The following is a 12,394-nucleotide window of genomic DNA, read 5'->3' on the forward strand; positions in this document are numbered from 1 at the left end:
AAAAATGATAAAAATTTGATTTAATCCTTTAAAAATTATAAAGATATAAGCTATTAAAATGGTGAAATCTCATTTCTACTATCGTAAAAATTATAATTTAATTTCGGCCCCTAAAAAAATTTTCTAGCTTCACCCCTAATATTTGATACTATGTTTTTCAGATAAAATTTTTAAAAATAACAAGACTTAACGAATTTAATAAATACTGTTTGACCATGGCTAAAATTACAAAATTTTTAAAAAGTATATGGACTAAATATGATCAAATTAAAGTAGAAGAACTAGATTCAAAACTCATGCATAGTAAAAAGATTACTACTAAAATTTAACCAAAAAATAAGTGTTTAAAATGTAAAAAATAAAATTTTATTGTTCAGCTCAATAAGTATGGAACTTGAGTTATAAATATTATTTGATATTTATTAATAGTTCAATTAATTAATTTTTAATATTTATTATCAAAGTACTAAAATTTTTAATTTTTGAAAATGAAAATGTAATTAGAGCACCAAGTTCAGGGGAGAAATCCCTAAGCCTAGGCAGAACCCAGAAACGAAGAGTCCAAATAATAATCCCCAATTAAGTAAGCAGTCGGAGAAAAGCAGCTCAGAAATGGAGACGGCGGAGAACGGCGGCGATAATGATAAAATCCTCATAAACAGCCACTGGTATTGGGCCATAGCAAGTGTATCCCAGTTGGGTTGGGCAGTATCTTCTTATCGGAGAGGTTATACCGGCGACCATCGTTTCATGCCCTTAAAAGCCTTTGCCGTAGCTTCTCTGTTCCTTGGCGCCTCCGCCTCTGCATCCGTCGCTTTCCTAAAAGCCTCCGGCATTCACAAAGTAAATCTTTATTCATTCTCCATGTCTTTCAAATTTTCACGCTCAACATCTCATTATTGTACTTAAATTTTCGTTTTTGTGATTTCCATTTTTTAAATAGGTCGAAGATCTGATGGGTGTGGCTGCAAGTATAAGAAGTGGACTTGGAATTCGGCCGAGGACAGGCGACAAATGAGTCCCTTTTTTGCCCTTTCTGTTTTCAAGGTCTTTTCTAGTTTACATCTTTCTTAGATTTATTTTTTTCAGTTTGGAAAATCTATAATCTTTATCATAATAATCGAACAATTAGCTTTTAGACTCTCAATCTTTGTCATTCAGTCTCAATAACTAAATTGTTAAGAGACTTGAGGATAGCTTGTAATGGAAAGGACATGTCTAATACTCAACCCTAACCTGATAGAAAAGATGTAATCCAGTGCTGAACATAGAATTGCAATGGCAACCTTAACAAATTGCTTCAAAAATTATTTAGAATCATATGCAATTTAGCTGTCTGTTGAACTGTTTCATATATACTATTGGAGCACCCAAATCATCGAAGACCTAGCTAGCACCGCCTGGCGCTGTGTAGTCTCCTTCCTCTGGTGGAGGCTCTCCCGTAAATGCTCTCTCTTTTTGTTTCCCATGCCTTCTGGTCTTTGTGGTGTTGCCGGCTGCCGCTTGAGGTCTCATTGTTGCTGGAAGATGGTTTTGGACTAGCATGATGTCACTCTGTTGAAGAGCTTTACACACCTTCTTGCCTTGGATGTGAAAAGCCTTTGGTTTTGGTTCTCAAATGCATTTGGATTTCATACTGAATGACTGCACCCTTGGGGATTTGATATCCTCTCCTCCTTGAGGAAATCGATTTGTCTTCTTTTTTGGGTTTTTCTTTGGCGACCTTTGGTGTCTTGTTTGGGTATGGCTTCTCTGTTTAGAGAAGTGTTCGTACCCATTGCCGAGGGGGTCTTTCCCTGGGCTGATTTTCTTTTGAGATTGTTTCTTGTCCTTTCGAGATGCTTTGCCCATGTTGCTAGCTAATATGTTAAAATCCATGTTACTTGAATTCAAAGGTAGATCTCAGAATATAAATACATTTATAACATGAATATTGCTCAACTTGTTTCTAAATTGATGTTGGTGCTCATTGTTATTTGTTCTTCATTTTACTCTACGGGGTAAGGTTGCTCGGTTATAATTCCTCACAAGCTTGATATTACAAATTTAATTGTTCTAATGTTCGTTACCACATTCAATTGCGCTGTTGAGGTTTCCAATTTCCTTTTGGTGATGGAAAAGAGTAATAATCTCTTGGTAGGCTCCTTGTATTATTAGTTCACATAAATGCCAAGGCACACTGTTTTCACAATGTTGGTTGGTTCCAAGACGGAGAATATGCTTCATTGTATTTTTTCACAAACCTTGGCATCCAAGGCCTGGTTCACATCTTATACCCTATAAAATCCAGGTTTTGAATCAGGGTGGAGACAACAAAGGGGGAAACTTAAAAATCACACACCACAAGCAGGCAATCCCTGTGACTAGAACTCAGTTGTATGTAGGGTGAACACCCTTGGCCAAACTAGAACTCAGAGATTGTATGTAGGTTGAACACCCTTGACCAAACTAGAACTCACAGATTGTATGTAGGGTGAACGCCCCTGGCCAATGAGTCGACAACGGGGATTCAACCTACATCATAGTGTTGACACTTATTCTAGGTTTGGATCAAATAATAATAAGTAATCTCATTTAACAGAGATCTGCTCAAGAATTAAATTACCAATTCGGCTCATACAACTTGGGTCTTGAACAGATTTTACAAATTCGAACCAATCTATCCTGAGATTCCTGACCCAAGTTGGTATTTAATAACAACAAAATGTTATTGTTACAACTTAATTATAGATGTATATAAATATTAATATGAGAATATAAGCCAGCTTAGGTTGATCCGGGCTGGGCTTGGGTAAAGTAGGTAAAAAAAAGTCCATACCATGCTGAGGCGACTGCTTGTTATGTTTCCGGTCCAAAGCTTTATTTGTACGATGCAGCACTTGATAAAATACCAGATAATTCTGACGCTGTTGCTTCCTATATTTGTTCATAACCCTACAAATCCCTTTGAAAATTGTAATGTATTTGGCATTTAAAGTGGAGTCTGCCACCATAGCAAGAACAAATACACAAATAGCTAAAATAAGATATAAAACTGGGTACCAAAATAATAACATTAACAACATAAATGCACTAACGTCTCAATGTTTGAATTGCCAACATATCAAAATTTATATAAATATATTATATTTTGAATACAATTACGGCACAGCAATATATATTTATAAACATGAGACGGATACAACAGTAAGTCTCATGATTCAATCATTCTCATTAGTCCCCTACCTAGAGAAACACAAGCAAAATCAAACTCGTTAATTTCAAAAGGCCTTATAATGGCTACTATAACTATAATCTTCCTCCACAATAAATAAAAGAAATAGAAGACTATTTTCCTTCAACATGTAACTGTCATAAACTACCATTAATATATATATAAAGAAAAAATGAAAAGAAAACAAATAATACTAAAATGTTCTACTAAAATCTGTGCAGCCCAAAAACTTTTGAGTAATGCTCCAAAAGGTTTCAGCAGAATACAGAATTTGATCAATTCTGAATAATCTGCAAACAGTAACTTGAAAGATTCCAGTGGCTCCAGGCAGTTAAATGAAGAGGCAAACATCATAAAATACTGTAGAATTAAGTCCAATCAACTTGGAACCAAACAAGCAAATGTTGTGAGGATCTGCACTGACCAAACGGATAGGAAACCTCTAGTTCCAGTCTAGATTCTTTTCTAACAACTCTAAAACAACAATACATGGAACCTGTGAGTGTTCATATGTGTGGTGACAGTGCAAGCATGTGAGATGTGGGTCGAATCTCATGGATAACCAGTTCTGATGAGAGCTCCTAAATCAGATATAAACAGGTTTAACATCATTGGCACCAAAGCTTGCAGCACAAACCGGACACTTGCGGTGACGACTTTCGGTGATTTTATGCACACAAGGGTTGCAGAAGAGATGGTAGCATTTTGTAATAACAACCTGAAGAACGGAATAATCTATAAGCAAATTTGGAAATAGATGGAGAAAACAGGCCAAATAAAAAACAGTGTCCAAAACAGAATTGAACAAGCCATAGCTATATGCTATGTTACTTGAACTTGGGAGTGTGTGTCAGATAGGGGCATGTGCCCAACACAAGTATGGCCAATTTTTCTAAGTTTTTCCATATACTTGGAGAATCATACTGACACCGTAATATGTTTCAGATACTGGTGTCGGACAAAGGTAATTCAAGGAAAATGAGGAAAGCAACATAGGCTACATGTTATGAAGTATTTCTTCTCTAAGTAACAGGTACAAAACCATTCTTAATGTAGTCAAATGGCACAGAAGCATCCTATTCAATTGTCAGGAAATGAGAACAAGAGCTCAAACTAAAACACTGAAGGGCCTAGTTGAAGAACTGCTACCTTGAAATACTAGATCATAATCAAACTTACCTCTTTTGGTCTGTCAAGACAGATACTGCACTTCAGTATTTCTCTGTACTCTCTAAGTTCTTGTTGAAGCCTTTCAACCATCAAGTTCCCTTCTGTCTTCGCTCGAAGATGTACGACCTTTCTTCTCGCTACTTCCAATTCTTCCTCAAGTCTTTTCTTTTTAAACCTAATAAATGAATGACATGCAGAAAAACATACATGAATTCACCCTATGCATTAAGAAAACAGGGAAACATAAAAGGACCAATGAATTCTATTACCTTTCTCTCTCTATTTCAATCTGCAACTCCACTAATGCCGCTCGACTTTTCTCAATCTTCAATTGCGAGTCCTCCAGTGACTCCTTTGCTTGATGAGAGGATCTTCTCATATCTGACAATCGCTTTTGCGTATTTTCCAATGAAACTGACTTTTGAAATCTTTCTTCTCCAAGTTTCTGAACCTGGTCTGAGCAAAACCTCAGCTGCAAAAGGAATTGTCAATACTTGAATGCCTTTAATAGTTTATTTCATATAAAATACCTAGTTCATAATCATACCTGATCCTCGATTCTTGCAGCTTTCATATTATAAAAATCAAGGGATGTGCTGGCTTGCTGAATCTCTTTCTCCATGTTATGTTTCTCCAAGAGTAGAGTGTCCTGAAGCTGTTTTGCCCTCAAACCTTCCAAAACAAGCTGAAAAGGACACCATTAAAGTAAAATCAAGTTCTAGGAGAAAATATACAATAGTGACAAAGGATCATGGAGGCTCTACAAGTAGAAGTTCTCTACATGAAGGTAAATATCAAGAAATAGAATATCGAACCTAGATGCCCAATGTCCTTTACAAGAATAGGTCATAATAAAACCGAAGGCATTAATTGCTCCTCCAGTTTCATGATAAGTAAATTCATCTGTCTTTAAATTAAAATTACAAGATCAACTTCATTTTTTATTTTTGCAAATTTCAGTAATGTTTGGGCCAATAAAACCCTCATCCTTGATATAATTGGAGGAGTTAGGCTATTCAAAAATCTCGGTGCCTGCCAAAAATAAATGAAATCTCAATAAAATTTTACATTAATGAATATGGGCACTTAGTTATCACAAGTCCAACCAATCATATCAGATGACCAGCCAAAGAGAATATTTATGAATCTTCATACCAACAACTAACACCCAAATGGAGACCAAGAACAGAACCCAGCTCCCAAGTTCTATCTCCTCATGTTTAACTCAAGGGAAATGATGATTGTTAGTTTCTGTGATTGGTTACCAAGTAAAAATTTCTATTCCATGATCAAACATCTATGAGTATCTGAAGAACCGTTCACCTCTAAGTACATGGCTGGCAGTGGTAGCTAGTGACAACTGGATGCTTGAGGTTTTAAAAAAGGCAGAGTTATACAAAATCAATTTATAACTAGCCAGCATAACAGCATAGTTACAGAAAACTTATCGAGAGACCATCGTTTTATGGCAGTAAGCAGCAAAAAAGGAAGAAAATAAAAGAGAAGAAAAGAAAAGGGTACAATGATGCTAGTGAATAAATTTTCAACGGATCTCTGAATATCATAAACCAAATAATTGATTACCTTGATGTTATAGTCATCTCTTTCAGTAATTTGCTGCAATAGCTGCTGGTTTTGAGTTTGCATATCATCATATGCCTGTCCAATTGACTGAGGAAAACCAAACTAATAGTGTCATGAAAACATCACGAAAGTACCAAAGGCAGAGCCAAGACTAAATGACAAGAAGCTAACCTCTATTTCAGATAAGTAAGCCTCATTTTCTTCAATTTTGGCTTTTAAAGAATCAGTAAGCCTAGATTTATCCCTGAAATAACAGCATAATTAACACTTTTCACTTGCTTCTTGTAAACCCATTGTTTGATAAATGAAGGTAGCAACAACATAAATACCAGCTACACAATTTCCAATACATCTACATTCTGGTAATGAGAATTTTAACAGAATAATGTGTGGTGGAATTCTCTAGGCACATCAAATAAACATTTTACGAATAGCAGCAGGCTTGCAGAGATCTAGGCAAAATCCGCTTCCAGAAAGAAAAGGTATATTAAAATAATAAACCTGAATCAGTGACATCAAAAGGTAATCTAATATAAAGAAAAAGAAACAAGTAAACTATAACCTCTTAGAAGCCTCCAATTTGTGTCGCAACTCAGCAATTTCAGCTTCGGCAGCAGCCAACTTTTGCTGGGATATCGCTTCAGCTTCATTAGCTGTCTTAACACGTAATTCCAAATTATGCTCATCAAGGCCGGATTTCAAACTTTGAACATGAGCCCATGCCTTGAATTCTGAATCTCTTGCTTCCAAAATATCGCTGCAATCATGGAAAAGGATAAAAAAAAGTAAGAACCTGTAACTATGCATCAAGAAGAACCCAATTGAGGGTAGCAAGATCAACACTTCAATACATAACGCAACATAACCAGAGGTAGAATATCATAACCAGTATAACATAAGATAAGCTGGCATTCTCTTGCACCTCAGCTCATTAAAATTTCCAGTAAAAGAACAAAGTTACATTACAGAAGAATCTGATGCTTAGTCTAACTTCCAGCAGCACTGGAGGGAGGACTTTAGTGAGAGATATCTTAAAGATTGATCAGGTGTCCAGAATTTTCCATGGATTAAAAAGTAAATTAAGTGTATTGAATCAGATTAGAATTCACTGCAGAAGATTATAAAGAACACATCTTGTTTATTGAATCTGACCTTGAATCAGTGAACTCACGTCTATACATCTCCAATATCAATTTCAATTCCCCATCACTGTCCTTCAAATCCTGTACCTGTAATAAAAGAAAAGCAAAACAAAATCTAAACATAGATTTTCCTTCTCCGTGAAAAAATAAGCATGGAGAATGATAAGTGCCGATAACCAATCATACCATGGCTTGCAACTTATGCATCTGAGTAACTTGGTCAGTAGATCTGACAGATAAATTCTCTATCTCTTTGGCCTGTTCATAAATAATTTTTTAGAAATTGTTACAATTCCATCAGGCAAAAAGAAAAGAGGATCTTTAATCCCTTAAAGCAACAACAGGAATAACCAGTCAACTTATAAAAAGTACAAACCTTCCTATCGAGAATGCTGGAAAGAGATAGCACGTCAGCCCGGAGAGAATGAATATCCACAGCAGCCTCTTTGTACTTCCCTAATTGGCTCTGCATCGAACTCATTGCCTCGGGAAATGAAGAAAGCAAGCTTTTAAAGTCTGCAATTATTTCCGTTCTTCCTGAAATTTAAATGTATTTTAAGCTAATATTCAGCAAAAGAATAGCTATAAGATGAAAACAACAGATATGTTCCTACCTGGTTCTCTAGATGCCTCTTCCAGCTTAGCTTCAATCCTCTTTCTTTCATCAACTTGTCGCTGTATCTCTGCCCCAAGATGAGAAGCTCTAGAATTAGCAACTGCCAATGATCTCTGAAAAACATCAGCTATATCATTCTTTATGCTCAACTCCTTTTCTCTCCAAGCCAGGTTATCTTTCTCAACCTAAAAGGTTTAGGAGGGACATTATAGTTAGCATAGGCATTGGAGGTCCTCTGTAAAATTACAGACAAAAAAGGCATAAATGAAACTACCGACCAGTAACAACCTGTAGTTTCTCAAATAAATCTTGATGGAGGAAAACTTCTGACTTGGATTTTTCTAGTTGATCTCTCACCAAAAGGTACACTTTGGAAGAAGAAATACACTTTACACTCTTCAATGCGTTCTGTCAATTAGAAATCCCCATTCAAATTATACAACTGAATAAGTAGACCTGCCTGTCAGAAATATAGGAAAAAGAAAAATATAATATCTTAAAAGAGCAAACCTGCAAATTTGATAACCGCTGTAATATTTGAATTCTTTCTTCATGAAGACCTTTTAGCTCTGTCAGTCGGGAAGAAGCTTGTTCCTGGCAGCTCAAATAGATCATTGCATCAACTTTCAGTTTTAGAAATTTCACAAGATAACTCAAAAGGAAAAAAGGAATTACCAACAGCTCCTTAAGGGCAGACTCCATTTCATGCAGATCTATATGCTTATCTTTGACTTTGTCACCAGAAACATGCTTACTGCCAAGGTTTAAGACAGGAAAAAATGCCCCTTTTGTTGCATCTCTCTCTGCTTTAAGAGTTGCCAATTTGCAGTTACTTTCCTGCAGTTCCGCAACTGCACTCTCCAATTCACCTTCAAAAAAAAAAAAACAGAGCAAACAATGGCGGTCAAACTTACAGATTCTATAATGACATTTCATATCTTGATAATTAACTGGCATTTGGGCCCCAAGGAAAGGGTTAACACCCAGTGATTAGTTCATCCATAGCAATAGAGGGAGAGAGTTGTCTAAGGTGAAAGAATTGCGTGGATTACATAAATTTTCAAAAATATATGGCATGCATACTGATTTTTGTTCATGCTACCACATAAATGCAAGATTAATATATCATAAATGAGTTAAGAAGCAAACGAATTCTGCTTAGGAGGCAACTGATAGTGTTGTTACCACTTCTTAACAAGACCAATTCTGATCACATATGGAAGTTACCTTTCAGACGTTTAAGTTCAGCTTTATTTTTCGCATCAATATCTCTATGGCTCTGCAATTCCCTTGCCAAAGATCTGTGATTCAAATGAACATCAGCTATTGCGAATCTCAAATTCTTAACTTCTGATTCTAGTTCTGCCAGCTGCCTGCATGAGCCTAGCATAAATAGACATGCATACAGTTAACTGATCAACAACTCGAGGGGGTAAAATGGGAAATATTATGTTGTACACAATATAAACTTCCTACTAAGCATGTACCATCGTTCTGAAGCTCCTTCCGAACTGCAGCATATAACCCATCCTTCAGGCACCACAGGTCATCAATGGCAACTATTATATTGTTTAAAATGTTCCCAGTCTTTGCAGAAACGGTATGTTCTCTATCTTCTTTAATCTGCTCTGTGCAATTATTGGAAGAGGAACTTTCAGTCGCACCTGTCTCCATAAGTCGGCTAAGAAAAGCATTCTCAGTATAGGATGGAGGCCCGTCTACATAGAAATGCAAAAGCCTTCTTAGCTAGTATACTTGCCAAACAATTAAAACCTAAAGATAGAAAACGGATGAATCATATAAAACTCCTATAAATCAGAATTGCCAAAAATTTAGCTCAACCTTAGAAGTTATAACAAAAATAAAAGCATAGTCCTTGGTATTAAGTTAACAGTTCCATTACAAGGGGCTAGAACAACAACAAATAAAAAATTTTAGCATGGCAGAAGATTCTCACCTTTCACATTTGGAGTATGTCCAACATCCTGTCCACTAGATTTTCTTGTGTGGATGGACCTTGATTCCAAGTCTGTAATCAGCTATTGTAAAAAAATAATGTCAATTTCCCATAAAGCAGTTTACTAGGGGAAAAAGTCTACAAGATGTAAAATATTTTTCTAGTCTTTTCTTAGTCAGCAGAAAAGCATATAATTGTCTAACGGTTTGGACAGGATCTTACTGCTTCCCAAGATTTATTCACCGCTTTCAATGTAGAATCATATGGCTTTTGTTTCTCTTTCAGTTGAAGGAACTTATTCTCAAGGGTAGAACACTCAACTTTCTGTGCCTCTAACTTTTGTACAAGCTTTTGATTCTGAAATTGTAGAACTGCAGCATCAAGCTGCATCATGCCAAAAAAAAAGGAGGGGGCATTAGGAGAAGGTTCAAATAATATGAGCTATAATAAGATAACATTTCAACTTGGCAACCTACTCATAGACAGATGAATTATTTCCCCCAAAATTTCACAATATAGCATTCACACAACCAATAAAAACAACTATCAAAGGCAAAATGACATCACAATACGAAAGCACAAACAGATACAATCAGAGGTAAAAGAAAAAGAAAAGGAAACTTCATATAATATAAAATTCTTGCCGACAAGAAAAAATGTGCCGTATAATTAACAAAGCTAATTTCCACAGACCAATTAACCTATCCATAGGTCCATACCCCAATCAAAATCTTCTTCCACAAAAAATAATATCTCATATTCAAGCCTGAGCACATAGGAGGAGGACCCAGCAATTCACGGTGTTAAAGCATACGACTATACTGAGGAGATTGGCTACAAACAATATAGTTACTAAAGTGAGCTAAAAGAGATCTGCAAAAGGGCGGTTAAGTGGCAATGGCAGCAAATAAACCTGCAAATCCATGATCATTTAAATAATAATAAACCCTCAGAAATCAAACCAGAGCTTAAAGTTCCAATCATTAGGTCAAAACCTTATATCAACATGCATCGATTTGATTCCATAAAAGAAAATTCAAGTAGAAACAACATGCTAAAAAAGAAACTCCGATTGATACATAAGAAAAACCAGGTCAGGAATTAAGTGATTTTGATTTTTTTTTTCGAGTTGAAATTTAATAAAGAAAAAAGCAATAAGACAAGCATAAATATTCCACTGCATACTTCAAATTAAAAACTAAAAGTTGTTTTTTAGGAAACTAAGACCTTACCTTTTTCTCCTCAGAAATTGGCAAGAATGGTTGCTTCTTCGAGGCAACAGCAGTGGGCGGTATAGAGTTAAAGTGACGCCGTTTTCGGCCAGCCTCACCAGTGCTCCCCATTGAGCGCACCCTCAAAACTCACAAACCCCCAATCCAACCTGTGCTTCGCATCAAATCCCAATACCCACCCCCCAAATAAAACCAAGATTAAAGATTAAAGTAAAGGTCTTTTTTAACAAAACCCTAGCCAACCAATTCCGTTTGAAAACCCTAATTCCTGAATTTGAAAGCTTTTGATCACCTCCGGTTCTATTGAAACTGTAACGAAAACAACAATATTGGGTTTCTAATAATAATAATAATAATAATAAGAGTTGTTTGTTGGACTTTCTTTCGCCCTACTTTTCTCTCTCTGAAAACACAGCGAGAAAATGAAAAATCCTAATTTAATAATTACTAAGGGAGGTCGAGGGGGTATTCAATGGAGTTGTCTGAAATTTCGTGAATGTTAGAAGGGTAGTATTGGAAATTTAGTGAAAATGGAGTTTTTTCTTCTTTGATTTTATAAATTCCTTGATTTTCTTAGCTGTTTGCCTGTTGGAGAAGAATCTCATAAATTATAAATAGGTTTAATTATGACTCCAGTCCTTATACTCTTTGAATTTATAATTTAATTTCTTTACTTTTAATTCAAGAAATCAATCCTTCATCGTGTCTGATTTAAAAATTGGCTTAATGCATTGTTTAGTCCTTAAAGTATACAGCTTTTCTCACTGATGGAATATCTAGCCAGTCATAAAATGCTAAGAATTAATGAATTCAAAAAATATAATTCAAAATTTAAAAAAAAAACCTAGAAAACAATCCAAAGAACTAATTTTTCCCTTAAAAACGCTGCTAACTTCCGTCAAATGCCACCATTTCAACCATCGCTCCAGAGGGAAAATCGATCAGGATTCTAATCTAGAGAGAAAGGCTATGGACCAATTAAGTCAAGATAAAAATTAGTTAGAAGCGACAATTGAATCGATTGAACTGATTTTTAAGATTTTTTATTTTTATTAATTTTTTAATAATTTATTTAATTGAATTATCTAAATTTGATCAAACCAACCAGATCGACATGACATTCAAATGCCACCATTTCAACCACCGATTTGTCCCCTTTCGCCTTCATTATGCGATTTCTTTTTAAGAACTTCCCAGGAGCAGACATTGGGAACCCAGTACTAACTTCTTTAATTTTTAAATCAAATAAGAAGGTTAAATTCCAGAAATTAAAAATAAAGATATTAAATTGCAAATTGCAAAAAGTATGAAACCTGAGGACTTAATTACACCATTAAAATATCCAAAGCTAAATTTAGTTCATTAGCTCCCTCGAGAAAGTTGGCACGAGATATAAATTCAAACATGAAATAAGAAAAAAAACCTTATATTGGATATATACTCAGATTTAAGTCGAGATAACACAGGAGATCAGCTATA

At 35.4% G+C, this 12,394-nt stretch overlaps 2 protein-coding genes across 3 annotated transcripts; one reads left to right on the forward strand and one right to left on the reverse strand.

Annotated features, from left to right (window-relative positions):
- Positions 1–274: 274 nt before the first annotated feature.
- LOC107937441 (uncharacterized) lies at positions 275–1,927 on the forward strand. Its single transcript, XM_016870317.2, has 2 exons — positions 275–843; positions 944–1,927. The coding sequence occupies exons 1-2, from the start codon at positions 613–615 to the stop codon at positions 1,016–1,018; spliced, it is 306 nt and encodes a 101-aa protein (XP_016725806.1). The 5' UTR covers positions 275–612; the 3' UTR covers positions 1,019–1,927.
- A 1,637-nt stretch (positions 1,928–3,564) lies between these two features.
- On the reverse strand, positions 3,565–11,490 carry LOC107937439 (E3 ubiquitin-protein ligase BRE1-like 1). 2 transcript variants are annotated; one of them, XM_016870316.2, is made up of 19 exons: positions 10,916–11,490; positions 9,906–10,067; positions 9,684–9,765; positions 9,214–9,444; positions 8,954–9,109; positions 8,402–8,595; positions 8,237–8,320; positions 8,015–8,134; positions 7,725–7,911; positions 7,487–7,647; positions 7,297–7,368; positions 7,121–7,197; positions 6,531–6,725; positions 6,140–6,212; positions 5,969–6,055; positions 4,932–5,069; positions 4,654–4,856; positions 4,394–4,559; positions 3,565–3,932 (listed from the first exon to the last, which is right to left on the reverse strand). In XM_016870316.2, the coding sequence occupies exons 1-19, from the start codon at positions 11,024–11,026 to the stop codon at positions 3,801–3,803; spliced, it is 2,631 nt and encodes an 876-aa protein (XP_016725805.2). In that variant the 5' UTR covers positions 11,027–11,490; the 3' UTR covers positions 3,565–3,800. The 2 variants fall into 2 exon arrangements, with proteins under 2 accessions (XP_016725805.2, XP_040955490.1); XM_041099556.1 differs by lacking the exons at positions 9,906–10,067; positions 10,916–11,490 and having other exon boundaries at positions 9,214–9,499; positions 9,684–9,736.
- Positions 11,491–12,394: the final 904 nt, after the last annotated feature.

The sequence above is a fragment of the Gossypium hirsutum genome, chromosome D08 (assembly GCF_007990345.1).
Source record: "Gossypium hirsutum isolate 1008001.06 chromosome D08, Gossypium_hirsutum_v2.1, whole genome shotgun sequence".
Classification (NCBI taxonomy): domain Eukaryota; kingdom Viridiplantae; phylum Streptophyta; class Magnoliopsida; order Malvales; family Malvaceae; genus Gossypium; species Gossypium hirsutum.